The sequence below is a fragment of the Orycteropus afer genome, unplaced genomic scaffold (genome assembly GCF_000298275.1).
Source record: "Orycteropus afer afer isolate SDZICR_OR568_19922 unplaced genomic scaffold, OryAfe1.0 scaffold00194, whole genome shotgun sequence".
In the NCBI taxonomy this organism is placed as follows: domain Eukaryota; kingdom Metazoa; phylum Chordata; class Mammalia; order Tubulidentata; family Orycteropodidae; genus Orycteropus; species Orycteropus afer.
In genome coordinates this window covers 564655-577557 of record NW_006921781.1, presented here as the reverse complement: position 1 = coordinate 577557, position 12903 = coordinate 564655, and the positions used below count along the sequence as shown (strand labels likewise).

Genomic DNA, 12903 nt, shown 5'->3' with positions numbered 1-12903 from the left:
ATTCAAATAGACTTGTACACTGACGTTCAGTGCAGCCCTACTGACAACTGCCAAAAGGTAAAAACACTCCTCAGCCAGTAGGAAAAATAAAGTCTTAATATATGCTACAATACAGACAGAACTTAGAGATGTTGTTGTTGTTGTTATGTGCCATGGAGTCGGACCCGACTCATAGAGACCCCTCCTTGGGTTTCCGAGGCACTATCACTATGGAAGTAGATTGCCCAACCTTCCTTCCGAGGAGTGGCTGGTAGGTTTGAACCGCCAGCCTTCTGGTTAGCAGTCAAGTGCCTTAGCCACTATGCTACCAGAGCTCCCATTGGAGACATTATGCTGAGTCAAATAAGTCAACCACAAAAGGAAAAATATTCCATGACCTCAGTTATATAAAGAGAAAAGAAACAGCAAATGCAAAGAGAACAAAGTTCATCAGTGGTTACCAGGGATGGGAGAGAGAGGCAAAAGGGGGTTAACAGTGATGGTAATATCACAATGATTAAAGGTATGGCTGCAAAGTTGCTTATTTTAATTGATGTTTACAACTATAAAAAGTTGAATTGCCAAAAGTTGTATGACAGATGAATTTACAACAATGACAAAATAAGAGTAGTTGCTGAGACTGCTCATGGGATTAGGTTTCTTGGTTTAGAAGTTTAGGGTCATGGTTTCATGGGACATCCCAGTTAATTGGCCTAACTACACGTTTAGTGCTTCTATTCTGCCATCCAGTTCACTGCATAGTGCTTGGATCTTAAAACCTTGCAAACAGCCATCCAAGGCACAACAATTAGTCTCTATTCATCTGAAGCAAGACAGCAAGAAGGGGTATTAGCGACTATGAGACGAGAAGAACTACATGGTGCCCGGCTACCACTGTCATCCACTTGGAAGGGGATCTATGTAGGAGATCCTTGATAGAGAGGGAGAACAATGTGGAACAAAACTCAAAATCATTTGGAAAAAAAAGGGGGGGGGGACCAGGTTTGCAGTCTGATAGAACCTGGGTGGAACCACTGCGACTATGGCTCCTAAATGCCCTTCAAGTCTGGAATTGAACTCACACCTGCAGTTTCCAGCCAAACAAAAGGCAAGCATATGAGTTGAAGATTTACCTCAAGTAGATACTCTCCTTGAAGAGAACAATCATGGGAGAAAGAAGGGCTGCTTATGTACAGGGAGACAGCTAAGGGGGCAGGAGTCCATGGTGGGATGGGCACGGGGAAGAGGTAATTATGGGGAGGAAGTGGGAGGGGAGCTGTTGCATTGTGGTAAACTGTGGTCAATGTCATGAGACAAAGTATATGGGAACTGCTGTACGGAAAGTGAATTTGCTTTATAAATCTTCACCCAAATCACAATTAAAAAAAAAAAAGAAGGGATATCAGGAACAGGAGGAGGATATGAAACGTGTTGCCTCCACAACTTCCTCCTTTGCTATGAAACCAAAAGGCGACGGTACCCAGTTACCATCACCAAACATTTTGACCAAAGATTCTATAGAAGAATCATGATCAAAAAGGGAGAAATATGGAAAAAAACTTCAAATTCTCATGGTCTCCAGACTTCCTGAAGCCATTACAGTTGGATGAACTAAAACTACTGCCCTGAGATCTTAAAAATTATCTCCTGATGTCTTCTTAAAACCAAACAGTTTAGCTTAACAAGTAAAAAATGTCTGCCTTGAGTATTACACCATAACTAAATCATAATAAGGGAAATGAAAGAAAGAAAAGGTCTTCAATGTTTAATTTACACAGCCTTTATTCTAGGCAAAATGATGTTCTAAATAGGTGATACATTAATCATATAAAAATACATATTTCATCTACTTTACACATGGGATAAGGTATCTGACAAATGCATTTTAGCCTATGGAGTTTGTGTTAGATCTTCCTTGTCACTACGATTTGAATTTAGAACATCTTAAAAAGCCAAAATTATACTCTATTTAAATGTTAACATATTAAGATTTTAAAGTAGTCTCTCCTCACTAAAAATAAATTCAGTTCTAATGATGCTACTGGTGCCATGGAATTCTGCCATCTTAAGCAGCAATTTAATACATTATTATAAAAAGAAAAAGCCATACATATTCTAAAAAAATCTATCATCAACACAAGTAAATAGTGGGCAAATAAGTTGATTATAAAGCAAGCATTTTATTAAATTTGAAATTAATAACTAAAAAGATCTTGCCCATCTTAAATTATTAATAAGATTAACCACCAAAGTAGAAAATCTGATAAAATATATGGCTGCATATTTGTATATTTTTATACTAGGTAAATTACAAAAGTGATCATATGTGAACAACTCAAAATCAAAGTTCTCAATTTACCTTCTATAATTGCTGCTATAGCCTTTACCACGGGGTGAAGGACCATGTACAAATCTGCATGTGTTTCCATAGAGGCAGTTGCCAGTCTTCAGCCAATTACGACACTGTGTCTAAGAGACAGATATTACTATGTAAATTTCGTATTTCTGAGGGAAAAAAAAACTAGTGGGACAAAAGTAAAATATGCTACTAAAATTCCAGCTAAACCACAATACATTACAAAACAAACCATCGGAAGAAAATAAAACCCCATAAACCCTTTCACTCCTTTGTAAAAATATATACATATTTTTAATTTTCTGATGAATAATTATGCAATAAAAGCAACTTGTCCCCTTTCATGACACAAATCAGTATTTCAAAGATCAATCTCCAAGCGAACTCCTGTGGCTGTACTAGCAACAACTCACCTCTGCTGTACTACCAGTGCTGGGTCCAAGCCTTTCAAATACACTGGGTCTTCGGGATGTACTATCAGATATGGTCTTGGTATTTTCCACTGTGACTTTCCTTCTAATTTTTGACATTTTGAAGTGCTTTAACAAAAACAGAGAAAGGTAAAATTGTAAAATTCTTCAGTTTTGAATAACTGAGCCTGTAACTTACAATAAATTATACTATAAAGTTAAAAGACAAAGGAGATGTCATAAATAGAAGTCTTATTTTACAGTATGCTTTTAGTGAATTTATAACACTTTTGAAATCTGTTGGCTAAAATTTTACCTTTTCTGCAGAGCGAATGAGTAAGATTTTACTTACATAGTAAAGTTTTCATAATACATTCAACCTCAGAAAACACACTATAAAACACATAGTTCAGAAATAATTTAGCAAAGTTGCTTCTACAATTTATTAACTCTATCCTTAGTAAAGGAGCTCTGGTAGCATAGTGGCTAAAGCACTTGACTGCTAACCAGAAGGCTGGCGGTTCAAACCCACCAGCCACTCCTCGGAAGGAAGGTTGGGCAATCCTACTTCCGTAGTGATACTGCCTCGGAAACCCAAGGAGGGGTCGCTATGAGTCGGGGCCGACTAGACGGCACATAACAACAACAACAACAACAATCCTTAGTAAGGAATCCTGGGGGCAGTGATTAAAGCACTAGGCCGCTAACCAAAAGCTTGGTAATGCCAAACCATGAGCCATTCAGCAGAAGAAAGATATGACGGTCTACTTCCATAAATATTTCAGCCTAGGAAACCCAATAAGGCAGGTTCTACTCTGTCCCATAGGGTCACTATGAGTTGGAATCAACTAAAGGGCAGTGGGTTTAGCACTGGTTTTAGGATCCTTAAGGAAAAGTTACGCTACCAATCTCCACAAACCAATTAACTACAAAAGTGTGTATGTCAAAACATTTAAAAAGGGGGAAAATAAAATCAGGTGGGATTATTCTGACTGTAGAAAGGATGACCTACAGAGTTTAAGTAACATTAGTTATGTCCAAAACTCAACTTCGGAGAAAATGAATGCTATTTAAATATTTTCTTTATCTTACAGAAGTCAAAGAAATGCTATTTAATCAAGGATATTTATTTTCCAGTAATAGAGAAAAAAATCATTCTCGATATTAATAAAATTACTTCCTTTCAGAATCAGACTGTACACTAGAAAATGTCAAGGTGTTTCTGTAGTCTGTACTACACTGATAAAAAATCAAAGATGCTAAGAAGCAGTCTACTTTAGCAAAATAATGACAAGAAAATCAGTATAAATATCTAAAGAGTAAGTAAAATACAAGTAGCTCTGGTAGTGTAGTACCCTAGGCATTTGACTGCTAACTAGAAGGTTGGTGGTTCAAAACCACCAGTCACTCCACAGAAAGATGGGGGCAATCTAATTCCGTAAAGGCTTCGAAACCCAATGGGGGTCGTTATGAGTCAGAATCAACTTGATGGCAGTGGGTTTCTTTTTCAGTGGGAAGTAAAACACAGTCTGTCTTCTGTATCTGAGGGTTCTGCATTCACCATGGATCAAAAATACGGGGCGGTGGAGGAGTGAAGGAGCAATTAAGTGGCCAAAGCAATCCGTCAAAGGCTAAGAAGGAACATAAAATACTATTTACATAGCACTTATACTGTATTAATATTATAAGTAATCTAGAGATGATTTAAAGTATACAGGAGGATATACCTAAGTTATATGCAAACATTAGGTCATTTTATATAAGGGACTTGAGCATCTGCAGATTTTGGTACCCATAAGGTCCTGAACAAACCCTCTGTGTAGATACCAAAGGACAATTGTGTATCAAAAAACAAGATTGCCACAGATCAAAATAAACCTAGAGAGTACACTACAATGGGATGTAGGCAGAAATTGACTAAGGTAAAGAAAAAATACCCAACTGTGTAACACTATATATAATCTAAAATAATAGTTAAAGCCTTAGTTGTAGTCAAAAGTTAGTACAATGAACCATGGCAGTTAAGGAAGTAAAAGCTCCATTTCATGTAGAATGCTCTCTATAAAGATCACAAATGTTCTTCTATTTGACTTCAAGATATGCCACTTACAAATCAGTTTATAGATCAAAATTTTTAAAAAAATATATAAACAATGCATATATTTCTTTTTAGGTTACATTTTTAAATGATCCAAGAATACAGATACATTTGACAAATGAACAAAATGATACATCAAAAAGAGGGGGGAAAATGATGTAATATGGCAGTTTTAAGCCAGCACAATTTATATTCTTTTTATTCCTTAAAATGTAATCATCGTTTTAATGCAATAGTAATTAATTTTTAGAATTCAAAGAAGTTAGAAAATAACATTAAAGTAATTACCAAACCCACTGCCATCAAGTCAATTCTGACTCACAGAGACCCACACTGGGTTTCCAAGGCAGCAAGTAGTAAATCTTTACAGAAGTAGACTGACTCATCTTCCTCTCGTGGAGTGGCTGGTTAGCAGTAAATGCCTTCAGCACTGCACTTAGTATAGAGTGTAACATAAATGAACAGTTGCTTAACATAAAATCACTTATGTATCAACTGTTCTCCAAGTAAGGAGCTATACAGCCTACCCTACATACTGAAATTAGTATTATAAAATAACCTTTGATTTAACATTTCTGCACATCATTCTCACCCCACATGTATACTTATTACAGAAGAGCTGGTAAAATGTCATAAGCCCATTTATTTATTGAACATAAAGACCTGAAAGCCAAGAGATGAACTGAGAAAAAGATCTTCTAGAAAATGTAGAACTTTGGTTAACTGAGAAAAACATTCTTCTATCATTTATATTTGAGCAGGATTCAAGAAGAAATGAATGTGTCACAAGTTGCCTAATAATAGTTAGAAAACCTAATATTTAAAGCTCCATTTTAAGTAACCACAAATTTTAGTATTTGGATATATACTGTAATCCTTACCCATTAATTCAGTTCTAAAAACATTTATAAATAAAGTTAAAATTGAATGAGTTTCAAAAGTTTCTTATTAGCTAGTTATCTACAACTTAGAAAACAGGGACACTATCTACCACACTGCCTAAAGGAGACTATCCCTAACTTTACATTTTTCCTTCCACTACAAAGGAAATGAGTTAGTTCTGTCTCCCTACAGCCTTACTCCTACCCACCTTCACTCTCAACAAATGAATCTCCAAAAAAATTAATGATGATGGTTTCTACAGTTGGAACAATAGATTTATTATTGTACTGAAAACACTGGTCATCCATTATCTTCTTGCTTGGTTTTCTGAGGGCCCCAAGTATTCACTCCACTGCTTTTCTTTTTGTTCCATCACTTGCCGCATGGATCAGTGCTCCTCTTTTCTACAGACTTACTGCTGGAAAGCATGGTGTCTGAGTCTTCCTCCAATCGTAGATTCCTAATACAATCTTTGAAGATTTCAAAGGGTTTGACTGCTATGTTAAATACAATCAAACCAAAAACAAAAAAAAAAAACCCAAACTCACTGCCACCAAGTCAGATCTGACTCACAGCGCCCCCTACTTGGGTTTCCAAGGTGGTATCACTACAGAAGCACATTGCCCAACCTTCCCTCCGAGAAGTGGCTAGTAGGTTTGAACCACCAGCTTTCTGGTTAGCAGTCAAATGCCATAGGCACTACAGACACCAGAACTCCTAAATACAATCAAGTGAGGACTAATGATCCAAACCTACACCTCCCCTTGCCATCAAGAAAGTTGCTTCCCACAAGAAACAAAGTTGCTTTCACAGGTTATATCAAGAACTACTCAAGATTCACCTACATAGTTGATTATCCCAGGAATTTTATTTCCAGCTACTATTGAGTCTTCCAAGTTAGAGAAGAACTGCAATGAAGTAAAGATGTACTGTCCTTTTTGCTGAGTCCAGTAGTGTCGGACCTTGTCCTGAAATGGCACTGCATCGGGGTACCAGGTCTAGGTTACAGAGAGGTCCTAGAGAGAGAAGAGGGGGGAAAAAAAAAGAAAGAATCTGAAGCAAAGTGATAAAAAGGAGAAATTGATATTTTCTAACTAAAACAAAGATGAACCAGAGGAGTTCTGATCACTAGGACACTCCATCCCTGTTGACAATTCAACAATAAAAAGTTACCTAAAATACTATCACTGAAACGTAACATTCATGATTTTGTATAAACAGTTTTTTGCTTGTAAAGAACACGATATACAACTTTTTAAAAATCCTATTTAAAAACACACACAATCTACAATATACCCAAAAAAAAAACCCTCTTATATACATGAATTTTTTAAAAACTATGTTGCCACCTAATGTGACTAAATTAGAACTTTAAATCCTATTTAAAAATTTAGATTCACAAAGGAAGATAAACATCACAACAGAATAAAAGGTAGATTTGACTAAGGAAAAAAATTGTTTTTAATTAATATCTGAATAAGCTTCAGTAAGTACATGTGTCAAAGTATACAGAAAAAGTTAGGGACAATAAAACAAAATAATATAAATGCTAAAAATAAAATAAATTTATAAAAATATAAATGCTTAAGTTTTCCAATTCAGAGATTCCAAATCGAGATTACACCAAAATTTACAAATTTAGTTAACTCTTCTTTGACGGTCTTCTCTCCATTTTTGTTTTCAATTTAATTGTTCTCCTCTGTTGTTTGGTTTAAGTTGCCGTTACTATCACACTTCCAGTCACATCATTTTTTTCCCCAAACACTAATATTATTAAAGCCAGAGTAACTAACAATGGTGAAACTCTATTTAGTCATTTCTTTCTACTTTTACTTGGTGAATACATGTATATCTGAAGTTTTTGTTATCTCCTTCAACTTAAAAAAGCAGAGACATAAAGCATGAATTTATTAAAAGTACAGCAAAAGGGGGTCATAAAAAATGGAAAATTATAATGCAGTGAACACCGCACACTATAAATACAGCTGAAAAAGGAGAAAATTACAGGGCTTGGGTTCTTTTTTTTTGAATAATTAATTAGTCCTCAAGCCTAATGACTAAGATGTTTGTTAAAACATCTATCAGTTCTGGTATCTTCTTGATTTATCTGAGGTCTCATCTTCCTGTAGCATAAATGAATGCATAACCTACTGTATCTGGATGATCACTGCAAAAAGGGCAAGGAGGCCACATGTTCTGACCTCGTTCTGACCTCCTCTAATCCCACAAGAGGAAGACAGAATCACCATCAATAGCCCAAGGCCTATTCCTGCCAGGCCAGACATGCTGCCTCCCTCCAGCCCTTTCTCCAACCGTTCCTCCCAAAGCACCCACCACCTCTCTCCTGGGTTCGATAATTCACTGCAGTGGCACACAGAACTCCCAGATTATGCGATTCATAAGGGAAGCACCCGGCTACAATTCAAGTTCAGGAAGAACGCTCAGTCTTTCTCCCAGCCCACCGTCTCTCAGCCAAGTCTCTCACAGTCTCTCCCCCAGCAGTGCATGTCCCTCAGTGTCTTACTCAGCAACATGTGTCTCTTGTGCCTCTTTCCCAGCAGCACGTGTCTCTTTCAGTAGTATGTGTGTCTCTTTCAGCAGCACGCCTTCCTCAACCAGCAGTCAGAGAGAGTTCTGTCTCTAGGAGGCCTCCTTTTGAGCTTGGCAGAGCAGCCAAACTAGCCAATCATAGCATCAGAACTCTAAGCCTCCAATAACATTGCGTTGTGCCACACCCAACAGAAATAACCCAGGTGGACAACATTTACAATCAGGAGCTCCTCAGTTGCTCATTCCACCACTGAGTTTACAATGACTTATGGGTAGAAAAGCCATACTAAGTAATTTACTACACTGCAATCATCACTTATCTTATACAGTTGTTGTTGTTGTTATGTGCCATAGAGTCGGACCCGACTCATAGCGACCCCTCCTTGGGTTTCCGAGGCAGTATCACTATGGAAGTAGATTGCCGCATCTTCCTTCTGAGGAGTGGCCGGTGGGTTTGAACCGCCAGCCTTCTGGTTAGCAATCAAGTGCCTTAGCCACTATGCTACCAGAGCTCCCTTATATAGTAGTAGCATAATATTAGGAAATTGTCAAATAAGCCATTAAAATTACGTATTAACTAGTAAAATAAATCCCTACCCGTTGAATTTCTAAGATTAAAAGGGTTATATATTTTTTTAAATTCTCCAAACACCTATATTTCATATTTTTAAAGAGAAAACAACTAAGTTTATTTGATGCATAGTTTTGAAGAATTAGTCAAATAAATCCCTACCCGTTGAATTTCTAAGATTAAAAGGGTTATATATTATTTAAATTCTCCAAACACCTATATTTCATATTTTTAAAAGAAAAAACAGCTAAGTTTATTTGATGCACAGTTTTGAAGAATTTATTAAAAAGAAATTTTCTAAAACCACCTGCTAGATTGCTTATCTATGTTGTTGTTGTTATGTATCGTGGAGTTGGACCCAACTCATAGTGACCCCTCCTTGGTTTTCCAAGGTAGTTATCAGCACGGAAGTAGATTGCCCCATCTTCCCTCCGAGGAGTGGCTGGTGGGTTTGAACCGCCAGTCTTCTGGTTAGCAGTTAAGTAAATCAATTCCAAGATGATCTTGCAACAGAATGTGACACAACAAACCTGAGAACACATGTGTGAGTAAGGCAATACTGTAGCACTGTGCAGAAAAGCAACTTGTTAAAAAGATTGTGTATACACAAAGAATATCCCATAATAGGAACTACTATGAAGTGAAAGTAAACAGAACTGCAACATACAAAACAATAATAAAAAAAGGACTTTTTAAGTATCAGTATCAGCTACCTCAACTGCTACAAACTATCTGCAAACATGCCTCCAACTCTATATGAAACATGGGAAAGATAGGAAAGACTAACATCCACTGAAAACCAATTTTGCTTTCTATATGGAAATAAAAATTCATATTATAATATAAATGAACAGTGATTAATTATTTAAATTTTAATAAATTTGTATTAGAAAAACTTAAAACAGCATCTACTTGCTGGGTTTTAATAGCTTAATTTACGTTGTTGTTAATGTGCCATTGAGTCGGACTTGACTCATAGTGACCCCTCCTTCGGTTTCCGAGGCATATCACTAACGAAGTAGATTGCCCAACCTTCCTTCCGAGGAGTGGCTGGTGGGTTTGAACCGCCAGCCTTCTGGTTAGCAGTCAAGTACCTTAGGCACTACACTACCACAGCTCTAATCATTATAGATGTGAAAATAAGATAAGTTTGCAAATCTAAAATGTACGTTTGATTCGAATCACCAATAACCAGGATTCCAGAAAGAGGCACATATTTGATAAAACTATATCTTACTAGATGGGCACAGTGAAAACCTTGGTTTCCTGGTACTATTTTTAAAGACACAAATTGATATACAGGTGCATCAATTTTCTTAGTCTCTTTCTGAACTCTCATTTACTGCAATCTAAATATTTTATTAAGAACTTGAAAATTATCTGACAATCAATGGATGTCCAAAATATTATTGTTTGGATACTAAAGCCATTAACATCAAATATCATAGAACTACACCATGCTAACAGATACCGTATACACATCGATAGCAGCGCATGAGCATTTGTATTTACAGAAACAGTATCATGGACTTTGAAAACTTGGGGTGTGAAGGCCTTTTCCAAACATTTTAAATTTCTTCTTTAAAAATGCAAAAACCTTAAGAGACTGGATACTCCCCATCATTTTCAAAGTAGTTCAAAGTATCCGGAACCGTTTAATATAGCCAAAAAGCTTAAGACACTACGTTCTACCAACAAGAGCCCACAAATATTATGTAAGTAACATCAACTACGGATAATTCCCAGCCATATAAATTATGCTAATCTATTTAGTAAAGAGACAATGCTAAACATCAGGTCCTTCCCTTTCATTCCACTTCTCCATTTAACCATGTTTCTCACAGATGGTTGCTAAAGGGGACGTGAGGATGAAGTAGCATTCAACTGCCAAACCCTAAATCGGTAAGTTATCACTGCCAGGAAATAAACAAGGCCCCAGACAAACAAAAGTTAAGATCCCTTTATCGATTATAGGTCTGGAATTCAGAAAGAGGACACATGTAAATCTATTCCAGCACCCTCCCACTGCATACAAACGCTAATCCTGCTCAAGGGTTGCTTGCACACATCAGAGTCTTTTGCCTGAGTCGACCTATCCCCTAGACAAACTCGTCACACTCAGAAAGAGGAAGAGAAACGACCAGAGAACAGGGACTTAAGGGAAGGATGCTCAAGGACAGCTCAAAATCGTGGTGTGATCCAAGCGAGGATGGTGGGCAAATCCGGGCCTCCCCAGCCTGGGTTCAACCAACGCGGTCCCTCAAATACCCACATAAATTCACAGAACCCTTACCTCTACGCCGAGCTCTCCTCCCAAGCGCAGTCCGAAGGCTCCAACACTGCCGACGCTCCTAGAAGCAAGAAAGGCGACCCTATGTCACTGGGCCTGGCCCGAGGAGGAAGACCGACAAGGAAGTGCGCGCGCGGCTCCCGGGAACCGGTCCTCTGCTAGTGATAGCCCCTGGGAAGACTGAGAAACAAAGCGATTGCTGCTACGCCAGGGTCACGCGAGACTGGGGCGTGGGAAGGAAAAAAAAAAAAAAAGAATGAAAAGAAAATGGAGCGTAATAAACGGCAACGAAAAGACTACCAGGCCGCTAGGAAGATCGACTCAAAATGCCGCCGGAAGTCAAGGGAGTGCCCTGTTCGTCGGTAAAACGAGGCGACTTCCGGCCACCAGATTAGTCGTCAGCGTGCAGGCACCACCCCTTTATTGGTACGTCGCGTCAACTCTGAGGAACTAAGATGTTAGCGATACTTGGAATCCTAGAGAGGTACTTTGAGAAAGGAAACTGGGAGTCGTGCGGAACTTTTTTTGATTCCCAATTAACAATGAAATTAAGAGAAAGCATTTTCCTCCTTTGTTACATTATTTCTTAAATAACCTACGGTTATTGTTGGTGCGTAAAATGCCACATTTGTTGAAAGTAAGTACATATAGCCATTCATTCATTCGTTCAATAATTTTTACTGAACGCCTGAGCGGGACCAAAGTCGGTGTCTGTCCTGTTTTGGGACATCTCTCTCCTTTCTAGGCCATCGCCTATTCTTATGGTGCAAATGGAACACACAGCTGTATTTTTAGGGGCCCAAGCAGAAATTTACCAAAAATTGGGAGCAGAAATCTTTCTTGCATTCCTGACCATCTTTCCTTTTGTTGCTTAGGGTCCCTAAACTTTTAATCGGTGATCTGTATCATGCTCTTTAATTGTTTGAATGGTTAGTCGAACATTGTGAGTCAAAGGGAAAAAAAATAAACCAATACCTATCCCCTTACAATGGGAGCTCTGGTAGTATAGTGCCTAAGGCACTTGACTGCTAACCCGAAGGATGGCGGTTCAAACCCACCAGCCACTCCTGGGAAGGAAGGTTGGGCAATCTACTTCCGTAGTGATACGGCCTTGGCAACCCTAGGAGGGGTCACTGTGAGTCGGGTCTGACTCCATGGCACATAACAACAACAACAACAACATCCCCTTACAATAATAATTTAAAAGAATAAAAAAGTGAAAAGAAATGTGAATCCTTGTCTTAATTTCAAGGTAGCATTTATTTCGTTCTTTGACAAAATCAGGAAATAGGAAAACTTTGTGACAAAACTCTTGATAAAATTTAAAAAGAAGCACAATTATTTGGTCCTGCTGTGATACCGCCTCAGAAACCCAAGGAGGGGTGACTATGAGTTGGATCAGACTTGACGGCAGTGAGTTTAGTTTTTGGTTTTGGAATCAATAAATTAAAATATGGGGGAGCAAAGTGATAAATTCAATGAGATTAAACATTTTTGATGACATGCCAGACTATTTTCAAAACAGCAGCGATAGCTTCTTCACAAGTTGGTTTGATGTAACGTTCAGGCAACAAGAATCCATATCTGCCTGTATCTCGAAGTTCAATTGTAAACGAGTATTTGATGCCCAGGTCATGAATCCAGTCATCCGAACCTCCAGGAGCTAGGTCTACAAGAAGAAATTGCTTTTTAAAACATATTTTAAATTAGTTAACAATTTTTTCCCTAAAAATGACAATACCTTTACTTTTCTCTGTAAGTAACCTC

General features: G+C 37.8%; 2 protein-coding genes across 2 annotated transcripts in view; both read right to left on the bottom strand.

The window, feature by feature from the left end:
• The window catches only part of ZC3H13 (zinc finger CCCH-type containing 13), a 162818-nt gene extending 159953 nt beyond the window's left edge, over positions 1-2865 (bottom strand). Inside the window, exons 1-2 of the mRNA XM_042781909.1 lie at positions 2749-2865; positions 2339-2448 (exon numbers count right to left, since the gene is read on the bottom strand). Coding sequence (XP_042637843.1) covers positions 2339-2448; positions 2749-2865 — 227 coding nt within the window. The remainder of the gene's footprint in view (positions 1-2338; positions 2449-2748) is intronic.
• Positions 2866-12620: 9755 nt separating this feature from the next.
• CPB2 (carboxypeptidase B2) overlaps positions 12621-12903 on the bottom strand; it is a 66164-nt gene continuing 65881 nt past the window's right edge. Inside the window, exon 11 of the mRNA XM_007947830.1 lies at positions 12621-12805. Coding sequence (XP_007946021.1) covers positions 12621-12805 — 185 coding nt within the window. The remainder of the gene's footprint in view (positions 12806-12903) is intronic.